The sequence below is a fragment of the Dryas octopetala genome, chromosome 4, assembly GCF_963921425.1.
Source record: "Dryas octopetala chromosome 4, drDryOcto1.1, whole genome shotgun sequence".
Classification (NCBI taxonomy): domain Eukaryota; kingdom Viridiplantae; phylum Streptophyta; class Magnoliopsida; order Rosales; family Rosaceae; genus Dryas; species Dryas octopetala.
Genome location: NC_141369.1, coordinates 22432126 through 22456757, shown reverse-complemented (window position 1 = coordinate 22456757; position 24632 = coordinate 22432126). Strand labels below are relative to the sequence as shown.

Here is a 24632-nt window from a genome sequence, read left to right as displayed (position 1 = left end):
GTTGATGTATGCATATGCAATCCTGCATTTACGACTCACAATATATATCCTTACTGTATAATTTATATATGTCTGTTCGCATTGGTATATACATTAAAACAAAGCTAAGAGTTTCTAAAGCTTAACAACAACAAAATTAATTTTCATTACACCAATAGAAAGAAAGGTGCTTTTCATTTGCCTTCTATGACTCTAATAAAGCTATGATGTCTTCTTGACTTTGGAGTTTGGACACCCAAGATAGAGATAGAGAGACTCAAGTGTGGCCAATATTCTTCCTACATGGTAAGTTAGTTAAACGATTTTGTTTTGTTATACTTGAAGTCGTCGAATCGATTGCCTACCTTAATCCTAAATCCTAACACATTTTTCTGCTTTCTTTCTAATAATGGATCATCTAACCTCAAAAGCTTCCAATTAGAGTGTCTAACCATTTTCAGTTCAGAAAAGCTTCAAGAAGATGCCACAAGGCAAACGGAAGCATAACATTGTTTGGCAGTACTTACATATGAAATGTTCTGGTTGGCAACAAGTTATGACTCATGACTATTTTCGACCAAACGTTACAAGAAGGGATAGAAAAGAAAAAAAAAACACATGTTTGGTTATTTAAAAAAGGTTTTAGCACCGCTAAAAATACTTTTTCAAACACCCCTTAAAATTGTGGTCAACTCTGTTATAAGGTAATCGACTAATCGTTGTCCTCACCAAGAATTAAAGTTTCGGACAATAATCCTTCCTTGGCTCCATTGACACCCTTCCAGCATTCTATTGCGCCACAATTAAAGCATGATTATTAGCAGCAAAATGATGACTTTAATTCCATTTATGATAATATAATAGAACTTAGAGCAAACAATCGACTGAAAGCAACAACTTATGACTCATGCGATGTTCAATGGATAAGAGCACAGAGAATTACAGAAATGCACCAAGTCACGGCAAGGAATTTTAACTTTTAAGGCCACAAAGTGCTTTGTTTGGTTTTGGAATTCCATGGTTTCCAACCAACAAGTAGAAGTGGTCAAAAAGTAGACTTTTCCTAAGCTAATAAAGGGAGGTTTTGGTTGATTGAGGCAAACACAACCATGGACCCACTTTTCAGGTTTTGTCTATATTTAGAATTTTAGATTATCCACAAACTCTCCTTATCCTTTTCACCCAATCCACATAAGCAATAGTTGGTTCTAGATGAAACTTCACAAAAACTCAACCCTAAAAAAAAAAATTCCTTCCTATGCATTTTTCCAAGACACCAGGTGTAGTTGGTGACATATTTTATGACCACATACTTGGCACAATGAGAAAATTTTGCAAAGCCTGAAGGCTTTTTTTCTTCATCACCGACAATTCTATAAACTGGCCAAAAGAGAATACATATAATTACAGAAACCACTATAAACTCATAATTCAAAGAGCCTCCCTCTAACCCTCTCACCCATCTCTCTACTACATACAAAGCCCAACAAAAGGAGTTAAGTCATCACATACCCTCAAATAATTATCTCAAACATGGCTTGAAGCTGAACACTAAAACACCCTATTCTGTATAACCAAGTACACCAAGAAGAAGAGTCAACCACAATTCTCAGAGACTCATCATAGCCGATTACTCCAAACCAAGCTCACAAAAAACCAAATGTCCAAAGAAAGAGAGGAGTTTAGTAGTCATTCACTTTTTAAAGGTAGTGCCACTGGCCACGCCTAATTGAAGTGAAGTAGTTGAAGTCATGGTGCTGGACCCTTAGCTGCTTTAGCCATGAATCTGCCACGCTCAATAGCGACGTAAGCCTTTCTTGGTCCCGGCCACAATTGCCCGAGACCCACACATTCCCTTGCATCTTGTAAGTGGCCAAACCAAAGGGAGGGAGGGAGATGCCTTCCCCTTTCTTTCGCTTCCTTTGGTTGTTCTCCGTATCATCCTCAAGGTCCATGTCTACATACAGCGTGTAGTGCAAGTAAATATTGGGCATATACATAGCTTTCTGAGATTTTAGATATTAAAGGTGAAAAAGGACCGACCATAGAAATAAAACAAAACAGGGTGAAATGGACATAGAGAATACCTTGAAAAGAAGATGAAAGGGTGTGGTATGTGAGGAAGGATGTGGACAGGTCTTTTATAGTCCTTCCCATGGGAATGTGATAGATTGGGTACCTGAATATAATCCACAACATGTTTAAGTTTTCCTTTCTATTAATTTATTAAACATGAAACATGCTCATGGGTGTTTGTGTTACTACAGCCATTTGTTGGTTATTATAATATTATAAGCAGTGATTATTCTCTAGAAAGCATAATTAAAGCCAATGTGGGAGTGATTGTCCAGAGGGTTACACACTACGCGTTAGGCTTAAACAACAAAATGAAAAAGTTGAGTAACATTCTCAAGACAGATTGCAAGCTTTTACTCTGCTTCTATTTAAATAATTATTTGGGTGTCATGTATGTGTTCAGGCATGCATGAAGAGAGAGTGAGAGAGAGAGAGAGAGAGAGAGAGAGAGAGAGAGAGAGACCAAGCAACTGCCATCCAACTAGCTGGTGATAGATCAACACTCCTCAATGACATCAAGCCAGGGTATCTTTGAGCTAATGCATTAATCTGAAAGCATAGAACGAACAAAGTGTCAATCAAATCCAGATGCTTTTATTATACAGCAAAGGAACCAGAGAAAAATAATCAGCATAAGTTGTCATAATCATCCAAAAAATTAGAACCTCATGTGTTGAAGGGTACCATATATTTTCTTCCAAAACAGTAAAAGGTCAAAAGAGAAAGAAAATCCAAGGAAAGAACATATTCTCATGAAGACTAACCATAATTATAAATATGAGAAAAACTAAATTCAAGAATCAATACAAATGATGAATGAGAAAGAGAAGGGAAGGAATAAAAAAAGAGATATGGATTTTAATATTCCCAAGTCAAAAGTTTAGGTGCCCAACAGGGAAAAGTAGGCAGGTGGCTATAACAAATCCTTTTAATGTTTTGAGTACTCCTATGTTTAACCGATCTTCATTGAGGAGAAAAAGGGCAAGCAGATAAGAAGAAAATCCAAACAAGAAAACTAAGGTTTGCAGAAGAGGAAATATGAACTTTCAAATGGGTATACCTTATCCATGAGAGGAACTCTTCCATATGGAGTTGATCTCTCAAAGTACTCAAGATAAAGGTAACCTAATCTATCATTCATATGCCACAGATTGTCTTGCTCAAACCCACCATCCTCTGAAGAGCATCCATCCCATCTCCATAACTTATCACTTTCACTCTCAAAACTGCATGAATCACTAAACGAGTCCCTTGTCTCACAGTCACCCGACTCGGCCTCTTCCCTGAAAATTTTATTCAAATAAATGATTCTGTCATTGATTTCAGCTACGTAAGAAAGATCAACACCTGTGTTTGATTGTAAATTACATAAACTTGGAATAAGTAAACTATATCAGAAGGGCATGAATCACCTAATCAATTTAGTCCAACTAACCCATATCTGAATCTTAGCATTTCAATGCTACAACTAATTGAAAAAGCACCAGAAAATAAAACTTGAATGACTCCATATGGTTTTGAGCCAATCAAAAGCAGCATTTAAAAATTTGATCAGTAACAATCAGATTGCAAAACCCAGCAGGCCCTGCTACTACAAATGCAATTCTACCTTTGCTAAGTAAAACCCAAAAAGAGAATCGCAAGTGTGAAAGCTGAAATTTGATACCTGAAGCTATTTATGGATGAATTGCTGGTGAAAATCTGAATAGCAGAGAGGTAAGGTACATAGTACTGCACAAGGGTCTCGCCACTGTCCAAGGCGATCGGAACTCCAGCACCGTATGCGCTCCATTCATCAAAGCAATTCCAGAGATCACTCAATGTGAAATACTCAACCTTTTCTCTCTCCCATGGGTGCCATAGACGATTAAGGTTTCGAATCTCAGACTGCAACATAAGAAATAAAAAACCCAACAAAATCAGCATGAATTCAATGAAAAATTGTAAATTAAAAACCAACCCAGAAATTGAAATGGGGGGAAATTACAGACCTTGGGTAAGAATTGGGATTGAAGCACTGGCGTTGTATATTGGAGGAAGCACTCGAGGTTCGATTGCATTGACGACCCTTTGTCCAAAATCATATTTCGTTTTCTGTTGCGCTTTCGAGAGAGATTGAGAGAGAGAGAGAGAGAGAGAGAGAGATAGAGAGGGACGGGAGAGAGCGAAGTTAGTTTCGCTCACCCTGATTCACCGGAAAAAAAAAAAAAAAGTTCTTCTCCTCTCAACCCAACCCGGAAGAAAGAAAAAACAGAGCGAAGCTATAAAAGAGAGAAAGAGAGAAAAACAGAGGAGAGAGAAAGCGAGAGAAATGGGAAAGGGAGAGACTGATTGTCGGGATTTGATTTCCCAAATGAGAGAGAGAGAGAGAGAGAGAGAGAGAGAGAGAGAGAGAGGATAGAGATTTAGAGAAAATGCGAAATGGGCCTACGAAACGAAGACTTCTATTTTTTGACGTTTGGACAGAAAAATTCACGGGAAGTCGAAAAAAGTACCAGTCTTCTTCTTCTTCTCTCTTTCTGTGACAGAGAGTCTTTGTTGGCAATGCTCCTTTCCTTAACAGCTTTCTGTACACCCCAGAATTCGCAATTCCGACAAATTCTCCATACGCGGAGAGAAACAAACTCGAAAATTCAATTTCGCCTTCTCTACTCTGTTTTTGGTTGTTCTTTTCTTTTTTGTTCTCTCTTTGGTTTCACTACCCTCAAAGACAACTCAAAATATGGAATAAAGTCAAGGCAATTCAAAGTTAAACCTTCAAGTTAAATCAAACCCACCAAGCAAAAGCAGGAAAATCCGAGCAAGGACCTGAATTTGAAGAGAATTTTGAAGAAAACGGAAGGCTAAGAAAATGAGAGAGATGTTTAAAAGAGACACAGAAAAAGATATTTGAAACCTTTCCAGTGAGAAATTGATGGGTTTTGTGTTTTTCACGCAGAGAGCAGAAGACCACGATTTTGTAACTGAAATATTGAAAAAAGAATTAGCTTTGCCGGAAAAACAGAGCAGGGGAAATACAAACAGAGAGTGAAAGAGAAAGAAAAATATCAGAATGAAGCAATTGAAACGGACTCGAGAGAGAGCTTTATGTTCTAGAAAGAACGATTTTGTAGAGATAAAAAGCAGTGTAGAGAGAAAAAGATAGAGATTTGGATACCGACAATAATTAAGGCATCAGAATACCAGATTTATCATTTATGAGACTCATCTGTCTCAATCAAGGTCCCTCCCTCTGAATTCCGAAAGATAGCTATATGAATTTTCTTTTTCTGTTGATTCTTTTTTTTTTTAATATTTAATCCAATAAGAGATAGCTTAAGATTTGATTCAATGGGACTTGGTCCATGGCTTGCTCAGTAAGTAGCATATGATCTTTGAATTTTTCATTTATCAACACTGTAAATATCAAATAATAAAATAACAGAAAAAGAGAATAATTCTGAGTCATAATATTTCAAATGTTGAAACTCAATATCTTATTTATATGTGCATAATTAATTGACCAGTTGAACTGAAAATTAATATGTTTATACTGAAACAGTTTTAACAAGTAGAATCTATAGGGTCTTTTTTTCCTTTGATAAATAAGATCCTACATCTTTATTATGTAAGACCATGATCATTTAAACTCAAGTTTTTTTTTTTTAATTTAAGAGAAAGTGAGTAAGTGAAACTAATGAATTTATCACTGCACCACATGTAACAATAATAATTATGAACATTTATAAAACTTCATTAGTGGCCTCTTTTATAAGTTATAACTAATCTAAAAATTGAATAACTTATTTATTTTATGCAAGGGAAACGTCAATTGCACTATTTCTTGTATTTTTGCATTGTGTCACGCTTTGGCAATCTTGCATTTTTGTGTATAAGTACAAAGAACATTGTCATTGCAACTGCGTTCTTCACACTAATGTACACCAGCGCGGACATACAATCAGTAGAGGGCACTACTTATGAACTATGAAGGATTGCTCATATCGGAATGGTGGAAGGTATTTTCTATTTTTGTTACACACTCATGTACACAGCACGAAAAGTATATTGAATTTATGTTATTGTCATTATAGTACATACTCATGTATACAAACACAAAAGATATGTTGAATTTCTGTTATTATCGTTATTCACACTCATGTACACAAGTATGAAAGGTATGTTAAGTTTATGTTATGTTGTTATCGTTATTCACACTCATGTACACGAGTACAGAATGTATGTTGAATTTTTGTTATTGTCGTTATTCACACTCATAAACACGAGCACATAAAGTATGTTACACTTATGTTATTGTTGTTATTCGCGCTCATGGACACAATCACAGAAGGTATGTTGCATTTATGTTATTGTTGTTATTTGCACTCATGAACACGAGCACTAAAGATATGTTGAATTTATGTTATTGTCGTTATTCGCACTCATGTACACGAGTATAGAAGGTATATATGTTGAATTTTTATTATTGTTGTTATTCGCATTAATGTACACGAGCATAAAAGGTATGTTAAATTTATGTTATTGTCGTTATTCGTACTCATAAACACGAGCACGAAAAGTATGTTAAATTTATGTTATTGTCGTTGTTTGCACTCATGTACACGAGCGTGAAAGATATGTGAAATTTATGTTATTGTCGTTAGTTGCACTCATGAACAGAAGCACAAAAAGTATATTAAATTTTTGTTATTGTCATTATTCACGTTCATGTACACTGCTCATAAAGTATTTCAAAATTTTTTTTCCTTTAATAAAAATTAAATCAACATTGTTGGGATTTGGGAAGTATATTCCACACTTCATTGATTCTTATTCTTAAAAGAAGGATATTCCATCATGCCAAAAGCCATTTCTCTTTTTTCTACAACTTCTCAAGTTATTGACTAAAAGAGTGCAAGTATTTTATCGTTAAATCTTATTGCATGAGCCCAATGATTTTTTTCCTTCTTGGTTTCTCCACGTTTTAACAATTACCAAATTTGTAAAGCAAAAAATCAAACAAATAATAAACTTGCTTTTTATATTTTCATAAACTAATCTACCTAATGAATTGGGTAACGACTAGTGGGTAACCCGTCCCCTCTGACACAAGAAAAGAAATAAACGAATCCGTCCAATTATAAATTTATAATTCCTCAACTGGTATATATTTAATTATTAATTTGATAATAACGGTTGCCTTTCATTTAAAATGTAAAGAAATTGACAATAAGTAAATACAAGACGAATCACATCTAATTCATTTGAATTCATTTTAATTAATTACTGTTTTTGTTCGGTGTCTGTGGTCCTGTGGAAGTAAGTGGAAGTTGTGGAACGTTAACTATTTAATTTCACTAATTAATTTTTTATTAATTCATCCCATAAACAAATCAATATCATAGGTGCAGGGCATGCAGAATGGTGAAGCCATTGCGTTGTTTGGCATTTGGCAAACCGCGTGAACGTGCAATGGGAACACTGTGACGGGCGGAATACGTAAAAAACGACGACGTAGAACCTCTTTAACTCCGTGTTCCCGCTTTCATATACCGAAGCAACGCAATGGCTTTGAGTATTCGACAGTCTGACAGCGCAATTCGAAATAGAAAAAAGGTAAGCCACAAAGAAAGTTACACGTGGACTGCTATCCGGTACGGCATGTCGCAGGATAGCGTTGATGGTATGATACTGAATTTGAGAGTGGGTCCCCCAGTTTGACCAGTAGATTGCTACCATGTGTAGGTGAGAATGTGAGATAGATAAGACCTCTATGAAACTATGAAATATCATACACATATTTAATGATGATTAATTTAAATCAACATTATAAGGTACTATTAATAGTGAAAAATTTACACTATAATAAAATTAAGATGAATCCAGTCAACTGTCATCATCTATGATAAGAAATATGTTTACATGAGTCTATGACATGACATGAGATTAACGTATTTTAGAATTTTCCAAAATATAAATATATAGATGGATATCATATGATTCATATCCATCCAAAATTGTGCGGATAACAATGGATAAGATTAAGACTTCTCTCTCCCATACTAATGTAAGCAAAATTGGGTATGAATGTATGATATGTCATTTAGCAATATGTTTCACGTTTTTAGTATGTCGGTATTTCCTTTTGTGTTTTTTAAATTACATTTTTTTTATATTATTTAAAGTGTAAAATTATATAATCCAAAAGAGTACGTAGTTATATATCTTTTTTTTTTTTTTTTTTTAATTTGGGTAGTTGTATTTCTCTTCGAAGAAATTAAGAGGCTTCAAATTCAAAGAAAAAATATGACGAATCAAGAACATGAATAGCTTTTTACTTTAGAATTAGAAGAATTTTATCAACCAAAAAGAAAATTACAGTTAAACTTGTCCTCTGGCTGAAGGAAAATCTGTGACTGCAGTCTAAAGATGTGCCAAATAATAACTTATATACTGAATTTTTGTGCACAATTTTGTCAAGGCCCAAGGGAGACTTGCATGGCAGCATGTGCTGGCAACATTTGTGGTGAATGATGCAGAAAATGACACAAGGGATTTGCAGGTCATGTGAAACTGAAATTGTGGTGTTACATTACTCGTACAGTGGCATATAAACATTGTATGTGCCTTGGGTTTGTTTTCAGGTACATCCAGCTCTGTCACTATTCAGCAGTGACCACTGCCGAATGTTCGGTATGTAAATTTGTTTTTGCATGATCGAGTGCTTAGACTTAATTTATCGATGTTTATATTATAATTTACTTTTGAAATTTTGGTCACCGTTACTCACTATTTATTATTCACTGAATATATATATTCGAGAATTAAAATTTAAAATAAAATCTTGAACAATAATTTTATACTTTAAAATATAAAATATTATACCCTCACATGTTGATTCCTGTAAAAATTGGTCTAAAAATACCAAATAAATGTCATAGAAATACTTTAGTTAAAAAATGAACCTACTGTATAGAAAATTTGTGTGTATATATATATATATATATATAAGAAAGCCAATTAAGGGTCCCATATATATGCAAGACCGCAACATAATTTTATGCATATTTATTCGACACACTCTTGACTCTTCCACCTACAAATATCACTATAATAATTCATCTGAAAATGAAAACCAACCCAAATAGGCCCCACCCCATGAAGCTTCTGTCTGCTAGCACTTTAAGTGTTTGCCGATGTGTTTGAAATAAACAAACAAACAAAAGGGTGGCATGCCAAGCTATCAACACTACTGACAAGTAGAAAGCTCAGCCCACACACTGTTTTAGGAACAGAGGATCCCAGAGGATCAAGTCAAAAGACTCAAAACCCCTACCTAGAATATTTGATTATTAGCTTAAGTAAGGTTAATCAAGGACCAGTTTGCTTAATTTGCTTCTTAATTAATCATGAATTTCCGGAAACTTGCATGTATAATATTCAGCATTCTTGGAAATAGCTAGAAAGGATCTTATCTTCAGAGTTAATGCCATCACACACAGTGAGTCAGTGACACAGCTGCCGAACTAAATAGAGTAATCGTTCAAGTCCTTCCATACGAAATTTTTTGGGAGGTAAATTAAGAGACCAACTGTTACAAATGTTAGACTTAATTTTATGCCAACCCTGTTCACCACTCATAAGGGCTGTTATAAAGCCATAAAGGTAGGCCTGCATTAATTGGCTGAAATATGTCTTCTTTTTTTTTTGGTCGAAGGCTGGAATATGTCAATTGCTGATTGATTTGTGCATTTAGATCAGCTAAGCAAAGCAGCAAAAGTTTTTTTTTTTTTTTTTTTCATTTTTTTAAAATTAAATGTATGAGTAAGGGTAAAACTGATATTATGATATTTGGGACTTAAAAGCAACTGTTTTTTGTGCTAATAGAGTATTAGAATCACTCATTAATTAGCAGATAACAAGTAGACTTTCTTTCTCTTCATGGCCCATATATGCATTAAAATTGAACATGGTTATGTAGTAAGCTAGTTGGGGGTTGGGAAAACAATTCAAACTGGGAAGTGATGTGCAACTGTTTCTGGTTGGAGATTCTGTGTAAATGGGTGTAATTGACTTTTTCTTCTTTTCAAACTTAAGTTTGAGTGTTATTGTCTACTGAAATTTAGTACTAGCTAATCCAATTGATACATTACTAAGTACAAACTCAACCTAATAAAGGTATTAATGGGATTCCAAAATGTTGTTTCATTTCAAATTATTTATGTATACATATAGTTGTATGATATAATACTTTTGTTTACTTTTTTGTGATTGGATTTTGGTATAAAATCAAATTGTTCAATAAATGTACTCCAATTGGGTGCATGCAGATGTTTGCCCTAATAGGTCAATTAGGTCAATTGACCACTTTTATTCTTTAGTAATTATGTCACCAATAAAGAGAGCTCTCTTAAGTTCTTAACGAAAGAGGTATGTATATTATTTATATATATGTGTGAAGGAAGAATAATATGCTAATTAATTGTAAATTCTCTACTTTATAATTTCTCCTATACTTCTTTAGAAGCACGAACAATTTTTCTAGTATATATAATGAAAGAAGGCATAGGGCAATTGTATCATAGTCCCATAAGTTATTTGTCACTTTGCAACATGTTGAAAGGAGAAGATCCATTAAAGGACACACACATTCCACATTCCTCACAAATACTTAACAAAGAAATATATACTTTATTTTCTATTTTGTTGTATATGAAGAATTAAGAAGAGTGGGCTTTTTTTTTTTTTTTTTTTTTTTTTTTTTGCGCCTGGAAGAGTAGTGGACTTCAATTAGCTATGGATCGAGTAGGTTAGGTTACAAATATGATGCCTTTCCATGTTCCAACCATAATGCCATTTATGTGCCATTAAAGTACAATATGTCAAAGTTAAGTGATGGATGACACTGAATGAATGATAATTACAATTAATATTATGAAAAAAAATTTAACACTCTAACAACAAACAAAATAGAATTAGGAGTTAAACAAAATAACGGTAATAGAAATTGAACTCTTAGTCTCTTAGTAAGCTCAATAACTCGGTTTGATGAATAAATTATAAACTGTTTCATAAAAACAGTTTTCTTTTAGATACATAAACAGAGCTCACTGTAAGAAAGTGAAACATTTAACAAGTGCCTCTCTTTTTTTTGTCTTTTTCAAGTCCAAAACTTGTAATCTCACTATCGAGGAATATGCTTTCACTTTAAGGTTTCTGCAGGAATATTTTTAAGCATTACTAACAAAATCAATATTTGTCAACTTTTAGGAAGTCCCAATTTCAAGTCCTTGGCTGCAGGGGTGGTCTTAAGGAAGTTGGCAACCGTCTTGGACCCGAAATGTTGAGAGCTTCTAAATTCTATAAATTTTTTTATTTAAATAATTATATATTATATTTATATGTTAAGCTAAAATGATGTATATAAAATAGTATAATTCAATTTTTATGTTTTGCCTTGGTCTTAAAATGTGACAGTTTTCAAAGAAAATTTCCGGAAAAAATGTCATCTTTGTCTCCGTAATTAATGGGGAAGAAGATGGAAAAATAGAATTGAATTGGAGAGGGTGAGGGTGAGGGTGAGGCACTGAGGGTGCCGTGCCTTAATTGACTACATCACTTTAATTAATTCATACATATCTACTCTTAAAATTAAAATGGAAAACCATCAATTGAATGCATGCTATTTTTGCTATATATATTGCTATTTTTGGGTCTTGCCAGTTGCTAACGAGTGTTCTAAGGCATCTTAACAAATGCCTTTATCATATTGAATGTTAACAAAACACAATAATTAACACTAAGAACTCTCCTTTATAAAGTTTATATTTCACTTCATTTCTTAATTCATACTCGACCATTCTTAGGTAACTTTTATTTTTACTTCATATATGAAGACCCAAAAATAAATTAAAAAACTTTATACAAGTGGAATTTTTAAGGCCATGGGCGGTGCACGCATGCCAAATCAAAACAGGGAGCTGGATTCAGTTCCAGAGAGAAGCAGTACTGGAAGACATGGATGTGGTCAAGAATTACCTTTTAAGTTATTAATACATATATATAAATGCATTATTGCCATATGTTTGAGTAATTTACAAATAATACAAAGACTGCAAGGTAAGCAAATTGTTTAGCAGGAATGGAGTGCTCACCAAGCTAGGTTGCTTCCCTCCTTAAACATACATTGACTTATTAACATTCCCTATTTAAGCTAAGACTAGTAGAATGTCATCAAATTGCTTGCGATTGAGGAGAGCCAAGCAACCAAATTGCTTCCTTCACTACAATATATATGCCCTTTAAGTGCAATTGCTAGGTACTACATGCTATTTGAGTAGAATAATTGCTCTACTAGTCTTTTGATTTATAAGACCCAATTAATAATCATCATTTGATTTTCATATTATACATGTTAGCAGTCCATATATACATATATATGCATCTACACTATATATACTGTGTTTTCACCTAACCATACACACCCTCAAGAAAAAAGGGTACCACATTGCATTTTGGGCCTTTGGGATAAAGGTGCTCAACATTGGATAAATACTCAGCAATTAGGCCCAATAAACCAGCCCCTCAGGATGTAAACAGAATGCAAAGCTTGTTGGACAATTAGGCCCAAAATCTAAAAATTGATTGCCACCCTAGAATCTGCAATCCAAACATCCCAACCGTTATAGTACACAAATTTAAATGCATTTAGAGCAACCAACATGCAACCTCAAACAGGGTACAATGCAATTATGCACATAAATTTTCACCAAAGTAATTGAGGATATACATGTAGTAGATGGTTTTCTCAAACAGGGTTTTCATGATAATAAAAACCCCACCATTAATCTCACTCACTAACCTCGAAGTTATTTTTTTCTTTTATCCAGTGAACTCAGAACTTACTCTCACAATGAAGAAGGAAGATGTCATTCACTAAGCCAAAAAGTAATTGGCCTGTAACCTCGAAGTTAACAAGCAAAATTTAAATAAATAATAAACAAAACGGTTCAAAATGTAAATAGTAATAGTAGAAATGAAAAGATAATTAACAAGAAAAAATGGTCCTCTCCATGAGTTGTGATGAGTATTCCCCTGTTTTTATCTATCTGCCCCTTAACAGGGCCTTCTCTGCAGTTTCCACCTCTTCCAAAATCCTTTGCTTTCTCTTGGCCGGAATCGGAGCTGTGGGGCCGAAACTAACATAATGCCCCGAAACGGCATTGATCGCCGAGTAAATGTCTCTGAAAGAAACCCGGCTAAGCAGAGTCTTCTCCCTCCTGTACTTAGCCACCCACGAATTGGATGTTTCTCTTAGCTCAGCTACTGCAGAAGCCACAGTGGGGTCGTTCCTGTCCATGTTAATGGTGCTTCTCACCTTGTTGATCACCTCCTCTGTCTCTTTTACGTACTCTTCATCAGAAGCGGCAACTGCTGGCCGCACTGTCAGTGGAAATAGCCATGCAGCAGCCACCAATGATACGAATTCGCGGCGGCGAGGTTGTGGGATTGTGGTTGTGGTGGAGGTGGTGGCGGTGGAGGTGGAGGTGGAGGTGGTGGCTTTGGTGGTCTTGATGGGAGGAGGGAGTGATTTGAGTTTGGAGCTGGGAGTTAGGAGTGTTGGTGAGGCCATGGTTTGGTTGGGAGCGGAGGGAGGGAGGGAGGGAGAGAGAGTCTGTGTGTTTGTAGGAGTAGACCAGTAATTGGGTTTGTGCCACGTGTACTTATCACCTTATCTTATTGTTTGGTCTTCTGGATGAGAGAAGTGTAGAAGACCCAATGAGATCTTAGATATAGATCTGATGGGGGTGTGTGTTGTTAAAATTCAAAGCCAGTTGAGGTTGAAAGCCTTAATAGGCTCATGGCGCCATAAGCCCAATTATACCTCAGGCCTAAAGATGATTACTCATGGGCCCATATTGATCCAGCAACTTAACTTCAGTTTTTTTTTTGACTAAGAGAAGAGAAATTACAACACAAGTCCCCTCACATACCCTTGACCATTTAAAATAATTTCATATGACGTGACACGAACACTCTAATATTAGTCTTTTCTATTATTAGGGGTGCCCGAGCCCGCCCGAGCTTGGGCCGGGTTAACCCGAGCCCGCCCAAACTCAACCCTGTGTTTGAACCCGTGTGAGAGGGTTTAAAAAAATCAAAAACAGCCCGAATCCAAACCCGACCTCAACCCAAATATTCTGGGTTGGGTTTGAGTGAGCATGACCTCTACCTAAACCTGAGCCCGAATTCCAACCTGAATTCTGAACCCGATTTGTGTTAGTATTATACTATAATCTATATATTAGATTATATTTTTGTTTTAATTAGTAATATAATATTTAGTTTATATAGTTTTATTGAAGAGTAACTAGAGATTTTAAAGGGTGTCAAAATATGTATTCTATCTTATATATTTTTATATGTTTTTGTATGGAATAAAACCTAAACTATGGTGTTTGGTAGCAATATGGTTGTGATGTTGTTATTATTATTTTCTCTTCATGCTGAAGCCTTGAAGGTATTGCTTTGTTTTATTTAAACTCGGTTGATCCTTGATTAATTGAAGTAATTGTGGTATACTTTTAACAAGATTTTTTTTGTTCACAAGTTGAAACCAATCCAACCCGTTCCTTGATTTTGTGGGCTGAGTCCAACCCAAGAAAATTGGGCAACCCGAACCTAACTTGAGCTCAACCCGAATTGAGGTTGGGTTGTGTTGGGCTCACCTATTTGCAATCCACCTAAATTTGAACCTGAGACCGAACCCGAAAAAAATGTATGGATTGAGCTTGGATTGACCTTTCAACCCATCGAAGTTGCACCCTTATCTAATATACAACACGTTATTAAATCTATATTAGTCTAGGCTCTGAGTAAGGGCAATTCGAAACAACACACACCCATAAACTTAATTAGTGCATTCAAGCATTAATTTACTTATATATATCATAAGCTCAATACCTTAGGGCCAAAGATGATTACTCATGGGCTCATATTGATCTAGCAACTCAACCTCGGTTTTAATTCAAATAATTTTATACCTATATATAACTAGTTAGCATGTTAAAAGAAAACTAACCATCATTTTGGATTCACCACATAAGTAATCTTATAATCGAAACCGTTCATTTTTTAAGCTCCACTTCAAAGATCATTATAGAAAAAAATCAACTAAATTATAAACTATTTAGTCATTTAATTGTGATCAAATAAATAGATGAATACTGTAACTATATTTCGATAAAAACATATAAATGGTTGTTATTATAATCAAATAGCTAAATTTTGCTTGATTTGGTTGATTTTTTGCAATGATTTTTGAAATAAGACCTAAAAAATGGACGATTTGGATTATGAAATTAGTCACGTAATAGGCCTAAAAGGGTAGTTAATGTTGTATTAACTTGATAACGAGTTAACTTTAGAGCGCTCCTATGTATATATATTTTGCACATATTAACCCCACCCAATTTCATTATTTATTTAGAATATAATTGGATGCAAAGAGATTTTTGGGGTACATACTTCTTCCTTCGTAAAGAAGCCAATAGGTTAAAATTTGTGTCCCCTTTTCATCATTCTATCTTGTACCCATACATTTAAAAATAAAAGTGTCGCCAACTTTTTGACTAAAAATATAAAGTAATCAATTTAAGTGTCTAAAATAGTAAAATCACATCCCTTAACTTTTGTTTTTTATTGATTATTCCCTTAGGCATTAGCTTATTTCCCCCAACTCATTTATATGTACCTAATATGTTAAACACAAAATAAATAAATAAAGAAGGCCATGCTTATGAATGAATTAACCGTCGTAATTAGTAATTAGAGCATTAGATGATAACTATGATACTTTCTTGGGTCATTCTATTTGATTATGATCCATGATCATGACCAAACAATCATTTTTTATTATAAAAATAATTATATGCGGATGTCAATAAAATTGAATAGACAAGTAGAACATAACAAAGTTGAGATAAGGGCCTACACTTTTAGACAATTTGTTGTAAAGATAGAGCGCAGCAGTAAAGCCATGACTTAATAAAGCTTGTGGAAAAGATATTGATTCATCGGATCAAGTGATCAACCATGAAACAAGAAAAAGAAAATAGGGATTCAATTTTAATTTTGATTGGTGCTTGGATTTTTTATATAAAATAAATACATTAAAAAGCTACAAGACGCATAAAAAAGGTAGAAGATATCCGTGACTGTTTGTCCACATTTCATTTCACATTGTGGAAAGAGTAATATAGCCTTTTAATTTTTAAAATTATATTAATACAAATGTATTAATATTTAGCCATTGTAATAATACAAATGTAAACGCATGTTAATTGGTCAATGTATTTTTTTTCAATGCATATTGGACTCTAAAAAAAAAAAATATTATCAATTGAAAGAAAAAAGATCATTTGGATTTAGTGACATGACCTTCCTTTTGCAGAATAAAGGTGGAATGTGAATTGAGTCATGTACTCATGTCCCATGTGAAGGTAACGTGTTCTTATCATTTATCAAAGCTCTGTCCCAAATAAAAACATATCATTTATCAAAGCAAAAAAAAAAATATATATATATATATATCTCCAAACAGAAAGAAAACAACAAAATCAAAAATCTTGAATAAATATTTCATTATGGAGTGTTGTATACACAAAAAATACATCAAAATGTATATTAAGATTTCATGGCCACCAAGAAATAAAAAAGGAATGAAAAAGGCTAATTGCTTTTGAGCTGGGTCTTGGTCCTTTATATAATTTCCAGTTCCACATGAACTGGTTTTTGGGCAAGTTGATATGATGTATACAATTACTACAAGATCGAGTTCGGGTTATAATTATGCCTTAAAGCTTGGACTGCACAGTTGCACTTGATGAAACAGATAACCTGTGAAAAAAAGAAGCTCGAAAAACAGGCTTTTCAGGAGGCAGTCGAGCCATGAAAGATGAATTTGATTAAGTGACACCCAAACTCTCTCTAATTTCAATTCAAGTCCATTCCTAAACCTTTCTGAAAAAAAGCTTTTCTTATGATCTTATCAGAGGTAGAAATAAAAAAGTAACTAGTATTCTTTAATCAGTATAAACTAGTTGTAGAATTACCCCACATATAGAAAGTTTCATAATACATAATTTAATTTGCACCATATAGATTTTATCTATTTAGATCATCTCTCAGTTCATTTGATCAGGTACGAATCCAGATTAAGAGGCATGCACAAACTGGATCACAATCAATGACAATGATCATTGCTTTCTATACCATTAAGTAAGAGACATAGTTGGAAGGAAGCCTAATCTATCTTATCTTATTATGCCAAGCTAGCTTATTGACCAAAAAAAATCATTATGCCTAACTTAATTAGCTTGGGCGGTTAGGCCATCCACATTATATCCACTTTCCCTCTCTCCCATTTAAATGAAAAAATTGATTTTCCTAATTATAAAATTAAAAAGTGTATCCAAAAAAATAATAATAAAATAAAAAAGGCAAAAAGAAAGGAGGACAGGACAGCAAAACTAGCACGGACGGGAGGTGAGACTGTGAGAGTGTAGGTGTGCGGGGAAGGGAGTAGAGAGGGATGGAGTTTGGGCAAGTTGACAACTTTTGTTTCCTTTGAGCCTTTGAGGGTGGCCAGTGGGCTGTGGGCCCATTGCCTGTGGGACATACATATTCATTCAGCCACGTCACGTGTCCCGAGAGTAGTATGTGTCAGTTTGGCGTGCCTTTTCTGTCTTTTTTACTTTTATTTCTGGCAAGAGGCCAATGCCAGTTTCAAGTTTCAACCTTTCAAATTTTCAATCTCTTCACACTCCCACTGTTGGCGCATCAGAGAATGCTCGTCTACTTAGACATGATGTACAAACTATAGTTCAGTCTTAAGCATACAGAACTTACGTACAATTGTTACAATCATGCAGTAAATATTACAGTATCATATGCATTGTTTATTTTTAAATATTATGAATTTTACTTGAAATAAGAACATATTATTAGAGGTCATATCATATATAAGAATCTTTTGAACTTGATACATTAAAATTTGATACCTATCCTCTTCTATTAATAATAATGCCAAATCACTAAAATAGTTGCAGGTAAGTTCTTCACTTATATATGTATCATAAATTCATAATTAGCTCAATAATAGTTTAAAGATATTACATTTTATCATGTTTTGCGAGAAGCAAACTTCTTGCCTTGGCCACTCTATGAGTTCCTCTCAGTTTTGGCGCCACTCGTTTTAGGCTTTTAGCTTTTGGTTGTTTCCATTCTTAATTTTGATATGGTATTCAAGTTGTAGTGGTAGTTTTGTAATGAAATTTTCGGTTAAAAAAAAGGAAAAAGAAGAAAGAGAAAAAAGAGGTATAGACGCGCCATAAAGGGAAGTGTGAAACTGTGAACCGTGTAAGTTTTGCATCATGAAATTGATTTGTATGATGAATGATGATTTGAGGCTGGTACACGGCCACCCCCTTCCCCAGCGAACTAGTAACTGCCGGCCAACTCGACTCCTTTGGTCTTAAAAGACCAAAAGACTTTGTCTGTGTCAGTCGTCCTCTACTTTCTGCCCTGCTGCTTTTGCAGTTAATGCACACCACCACCCTCTCTCCACTCCACTCTCCATATTTATTATTAATCCAATCCTCTCACTCTGCTCCTTTTCCTTCACTCTGATCCCAAGGCTCAAATCTTGTACCAAAAAACAAAGAAAAACAAAGAAAGAGGAAAGAAAACAAAGGTAAATCCTGCATACCCAATGAACACTTCTATACCCTCTTCCTTGAATTTCCTCCTTTTTTCCAATTCTCATTCTAATTTTTAGTTCTTTGTTTTTTCCAATTTTCATTATAATTCTCTTTGCTTTCCATGTGTGCATTGTTCAACAATGTTCTTCCTTGTTTGTGTTAAACTTTATGTTTCTCTATGTCTTAGACTCTTGGTTTGAGCTCAATTTATTAGTGGTTTAGAGTTACAGACACAGATTAATGAGAGATCTGCATGTACAACTTCTCTGTCTCTCGAAACACTAACCCATTTACTTCATTGTCTTTTGGGTTTATGCTCTGATTGGTAGCTGGGAAAACTCGGAATTTCATGTTCTCTGCTGCGTTTGTTTGTGAAGACTGAAGCTTTCATCTCAACTCGACCAAGTTCTAGATGTAGCAGGCTCACTGCCTCAGACAAGTGCACATCTTTGTATTCGCAGGTCTCACTCTGTTCCTGCATTCTCTTAGCAACCAAACAGAGCATTTGATTGATGGTTGCTTGTTATTTGTTTTCTACTTCTTGTTTGCTCCTTTTAATAATCATGGAATAGTTAACTAGTCTTTTCTGCGCAAAAGTTTTGGGCTTTATTACTTAAATGTTTTCTCAGTAACCAAGCAAGGATTAACCCTGTTTATGATTCTATTTGTTTGTTTGTTTTTTTCTTTGTATGTAAATACGTAATTTTTACATGATTATGTTTTTGACAAAAAATCATTCCTTTCGTCTTTTTCCTGCTTTTTCGATTTTGCTTTATCTCTTTCTCAGATTTCTCTAGTGGGAAAACTACAGTTACTACAAATTTCATTATTGCTCTCTCTCTCTCTCTCTCTCTCTCTCTCCCAAAAGAGTCCGTTGACCGAATCCTGTGCTCTGTTTGGTTGCTGGGAAAACGGAGGAAAAACGAAATATACTCAAAATTCTAGATTGTGAAGAAATTCCCGTTATGGGTTTCCTTAATTGTTATCCAATTTCAACTGAAGTCAGTTAGGGCTGGTTATTTGTTAAATTTCCAGCACTATGTCTTTGTTAGCAACCAAATGAAGATTGAGGACTCCTGAATTTGTTTATCTGAGTTTGTTTGTTCGTTGGGATATTGAGTATCTATTTGTTGGGTCTTCGTTTCGATCCTTCTTATGGTTTGGAAGTTGAGATAAGAAGGTACTATTTCTAAGAGTCTCCGAGATTTTCTCATGCTTTCTTTTGGTTGTTGTAACTCTTTTTTCTTCTTTTTTTTGTTGTTGAGGGGTTTTGTGTGAGAAAGAGAGAGCCTTCGTTATTCGAAAGTTTATTCACCTCTGGAGTTGTTGTTGGGCTGTGTCTTTGGAGATTCCTTTGGCCATAATTTTGATTTGTGGTAAAAAAAAAAAAATTGAGAGGGTTTTAGGTGACATTTTGTTTTATTTTTGTTAAATTAATGGGTTGTAATGGGTTCATTAGGAAGAAAAGGCATTGAGAAGTAGATTATGGTTATTCTCATGGTTGGTTGAATACAGAACATATTTCGTTTTTTGTGGTATGTTTTTTGGTTTATATGCATCATTTTTTCTATCTTCGTTGGCTTCTATATTAATGGGTTTTATTTTATTTATTCTTTGCGACTCAAATTGTACTAAATCTTACCACTTGGTTTGTATCAACTTGAGTCCTGATTATGGGCAATTCATCAGGACTAGGGGTGTACAAAAATACCGAAAAACTGAGTTGCGAACCGAACCAAACCGACCGGATTGGTTTGATCTGGTTTTTTTTGTTTTCAGATAACAAACCAAACCAAACCAATGATGAGCGGTTTGGTTTTGGTTTTCAATATTGAAATTTTCGATTTTAACCGAACCGAACCACCGGTTATAATATATATTCATTTTTATATATTAATTAGTTTATATATGATTTTAATACCTATTATAAAGTAAACCAAATTTTCTATTATACTTTATATATGATTGTATATGTTTATAGTATAGTTTATACTTTATAGGATTAGTCTATAATTTATAGTTTGTATATACTATACTACTAGGGTATATATATACTAAAACAATTATAGTTTAAGGTATACGGTTTAGGGTATAGAGTATAATAGTATAGGTAATTGATATAGAGTATACTAGTATATGGTATATGAGTATATGCGATAAGGTATAGAGTATAGGGTATGAAGTTTAGGGTATATCAGTTGTTATCCGGTTTTCGAATAACCGAACCGATATTTTCGATTAACCAAACCAGTCGAAAATGTTAATTTAGTTACGGTTATGCTTTTGTGATTCGATTTTTCAAACAATGCATACCCCTAATCAAGACAGCCATTTTAAGCATATTCTATTCCTTGTTCACATAGAGGATTTTTTTAATACATTTTGTTTGATTTATTTTTTTTTACATGCAGCCATATCTGCATTCTGTGGAAGTCCATAGACTAAACAATTCAATTAACTAATGTCTTCTCGTTTTCCTCAGCTGGTTTTGTTATCGATCCACGTAACCTCCCCGGATTATATTTGACTAATATAAATTGGCCTCATTTTTCTATACCCAGTTGTAAAGTGGCTTGTGGTTTGATGTGTGAGAATCTTTGGTATTTGGATAGTCTTTTGCTCGGTTGACCATTCTTGCCAACTTCAGAATTTCATGTGAGATCTGGTTGGCAAAAGGAGGAGTCTTGTCCCTTATTACTGTCAGATGTCTTCTTTCTGGAGCTGATCAAATGGGGGGTTGTATTTCGACTAGTAGTCAGAGTACTCTTAGTAGCAGGAGCAATGGAGAGCCAGTTTCTCCTTCATGCTTGGGGTTTGGATTTGGTGGGCAAAGGAGAACAAAGAAGACATTCTTCGACCATGTATATATTCTTCAGCACTTATCCTCCATACCCAACCGAATTTTTAGCAATGGAAAGAGTCGAACTTCTTGCATATTCACACAGCAGGGTCGCAAAGGCATAAACCAGGATGCCATGGTTGTGTGGGAAGTAAGTTTTTTTCTTTACATTGGGAATTGTATTTGAACATGTTGGTAGGATAATTTATGAACTCTGTTTTTTATTTTCTCTGAAGGATTTCATGTCAGATGATGCGATATTTTGTGGTGTATTCGACGGTCATGGTCCACATGGCCATCTTGTTGCTCGCAAAGTAAGGGATGCATTGCCAGTAAGGCTATTATCCTACTTGCATTCTTATCAATCAAGGTTAAATGGGTCCAGTAGAAAATGTTTGCAAGGGAGCCTAAAGAAATCAGATGGTGGAGATCCTGAGAAGGATGCTTCAGCGGAGGATAAATTAAATTTAATATGGAGAGAAGCTTTCCTGAAGTCATACAAGGCCATGGACAAGGAGCTGAGGTCCCATCCGAATTTGGACTGCTTCTGTAGTGGTAGCACTGCTGTCACTTTAATCAAACAGGTATGGGAGGAAGCACTTTCCATAGTCTTCTTTGTTTCCATTGATTTTGCTTTGTTCTTGATTGCTTCTCCTCTAGGGGTCAAATCTTTTCATGGGTTATATTGGGGATTCCCGAGCAATCCTGGCATCAAAGAACAGTAATGATTCCATGGTAGCAATCCAGTTAACCGTTGATTTAAAGCCTGATCTCCCAAGTATGTGTGATATACTTTTTCATCAATGTTTTGGCTGTTTGCTTGTTATAAGAACCTCTGTTGATGTAATGCAAAATTTCTTAGGGGAAGCTGAAAGGATTAAACGATGTAAAGGTAGAGTGTTTTCTTTGCAAGATGAGCCTGGAGTATCTCGAGTATGGTTGCCTTTTGATGATGCCCCTGGTTTAGCAATGGCTCGAGCCTTTGGCGATTTCTGTTTGAAGGAGTATGGAGTGATTTCCATACCTGAATTCTCACACCGGATACTTACAGAGAGAGATCAGTTCATTGTTCTTGCCTCAGACGGGGTAAAGTTTTCAGCTTTGATAATCACATTCATTAATTAATTGATGTTATCTTCCTTTGATATTCTCTACACTGCAAAGAGAAATTACTTAAAGAATAACATGATAATCATACCATAATGAGGAGAACCCATTTGTGGTGCTAAATGGCTTCCAGGAACCAACTATGAAAGAAGTACAAACAATTTTCTCTCACATTTTAATCACCAAACATGGTGAGGAATTGAGGATAGATCTCATGAGATGTAAAGAACCAGCATAGAAAAGTGCTCAGCATCTTGATTCATAAAACATAAGTTTTTGTTATTGGATCTCTCTTATTTTGACAGGCGGTAGTTTTTAATTCCAAGATTTTCTTGGATATATCGTTATGCATATTTCTGTTTTATCAAATCCCTGCATTAATTTTTGCCCTCTGTTCCTTTCTTATTGTGAAACAGCCGTAACAAGTAGATCCGGATATTATACATCCAAATTTATTACATTTTTTTTAGAAAAGATGATTTATCTTAAATATGAGTGGCAGTAGATCAAAGGTGGTCCTGAGGGAGACTTGATGAAAAGATCTAAAAATGAATGGCAGTAGATCAAGGGTGGTCCCGAGGGAGACTTTAATGGAAAGATCCAAAAAAGTTTTCATAATTTACATATGCTTTTATTTTTCAGGCTGTGCAACTTTTAAGAATGCCAATAGAGGGGCATTAGATGCAAGACATTTTGAAAGTTTTATTTGTTTTGTAAAGTCTCTCAAAGAATTTCAACTTGTAAATGTTACAGGTTTGGGATGTCTTAAGCAATGAAGAAGTTGTTGAGATAGTGTCCTCAGCTCCAAGCCGGTCATCAGCCGCAAGGAGTGTGGTTGACTCAGCTGCTCATGAATGGAAACTCAAATACCCGACTTCAAAGATGGATGACTGTGCAGTCGTTTGCTTGTTTCTGGATGGGAAAATGGACTCTGAATCTGATTATGAGGAAATAGGCTTTTCATCCGCAACCCTCCAGAGCAATCACTCCGGCAATGCACTTGAATCAGATGACGGTCAGAAGTCTGAGCCATCTTTGCAGAGGAATGGCACTGTCAGATCATCCGATGAAAATTCTGAACCATCTTTGCAGAGGAATTGCACTGTCAGATCATCTGATGAAAGTGATACTTACGGACGACTACCGATTGACATTGAAGGGAATGGGGAAACAATGGCAGCTGATGAACAGAACTGGTCAGGTTTGGAAGGTGTCACGCGAGTGAACTCCATTGTTCAGCTTCCAAGGTTTTCTGAGGAAAGGCCTTCAATTTTGTGATTCAAGTATAATTGAAATGGGCTAGCTTTGTTGTACTATGGGATCTTTTTCTTCCTCATTAAATCCAAAAGAAAGATAATCTTTCTGGATTGCCATTTCCTCTGTATTTGTTGTATGCCCAAAAAGCTAGGGAACAGTTTTCTCAAGGCAACTGAGGCAATATAGTTGTCTGCCTTTCCAAAGTCTTGTGTACATTCTTTAGCTGAGCACCAACTGAGGCAACATGATGCTTTGGTCAAAATGTTAGGTACAGATAGTGCATTAATTATCAAAACCTGTTGCTGCTTAGAGTCTTAGAACAAGATACGCTGCCATAAAATTGTTGGAATTTTATTTGTTGATCAGAGCCATAAAATTGTAGGTTAGGAAACCATTTTCAGACAATGTGAACAGGGTTTGTGCTAGAAGTATATACAGGGTGGGCTGATATGGATTAGATTAATGGCGAAGAAAACTATTGGTGTAATAACACATTTCTTGGGTCTCCAAAGGAAGGACTATCACTCTTTAGAGGAAGGTGGTGAATAACAAACAGAACCAATAAGAAACAGAGGTAAGAATGTTTGTTACAACAATAAAGACGTGAATGAAATTTGGAATGTGGATTTGACCCC

At 34.9% G+C, this 24632-nt stretch overlaps 3 protein-coding genes across 8 annotated transcripts; 1 reads left to right on the top strand and 2 right to left on the bottom strand.

Moving 5' to 3' along the window:
- Window positions 1-1217: 1217 nt before the first annotated feature.
- LOC147288303 (plant/protein (DUF789)) lies at window positions 1218-5191 on the bottom strand. The gene is made up of 6 exons (XM_086240261.1): window positions 4047-5191; window positions 3722-3942; window positions 3116-3338; window positions 2519-2604; window positions 2067-2158; window positions 1218-1936 (listed from the first exon to the last, which is right to left on the bottom strand). Exons 1-6 carry the CDS (start codon window positions 4137-4139, stop codon window positions 1680-1682), a joined length of 972 nt encoding a protein of 323 aa, XP_086096387.1. The 5' UTR covers window positions 4140-5191; the 3' UTR covers window positions 1218-1679.
- A 7756-nt stretch (window positions 5192-12947) lies between these two features.
- On the bottom strand, window positions 12948-13758 carry PSB27 (photosystem II family protein). Its single transcript, XM_086240262.1, has one exon. It carries the CDS (start codon window positions 13664-13666, stop codon window positions 13139-13141), a length of 528 nt encoding a protein of 175 aa, XP_086096388.1. The 5' UTR covers window positions 13667-13758; the 3' UTR covers window positions 12948-13138.
- A 4813-nt stretch (window positions 13759-18571) lies between these two features.
- Window positions 18572-24227, top strand: LOC147288301 (Protein phosphatase 2C family protein). 6 transcript variants are annotated; one of them, XM_086242728.1, is made up of 7 exons: window positions 18572-18787; window positions 19124-19255; window positions 21356-21784; window positions 21870-22217; window positions 22294-22411; window positions 22496-22719; window positions 23494-24227. In XM_086242728.1, exons 3-7 carry the CDS (start codon window positions 21524-21526, stop codon window positions 24016-24018), a joined length of 1476 nt encoding a protein of 491 aa, XP_086098854.1. In that variant the 5' UTR covers window positions 18572-18787; window positions 19124-19255; window positions 21356-21523; the 3' UTR covers window positions 24019-24227. The 6 variants fall into 6 exon arrangements, with proteins under 6 accessions (XP_086098854.1, XP_086098850.1, XP_086098853.1 ...); XM_086242724.1 differs by having other exon boundaries at window positions 21277-21784; XM_086242727.1 differs by lacking the exon at window positions 19124-19255 and having other exon boundaries at window positions 21277-21784.
- Window positions 24228-24632: the final 405 nt, after the last annotated feature.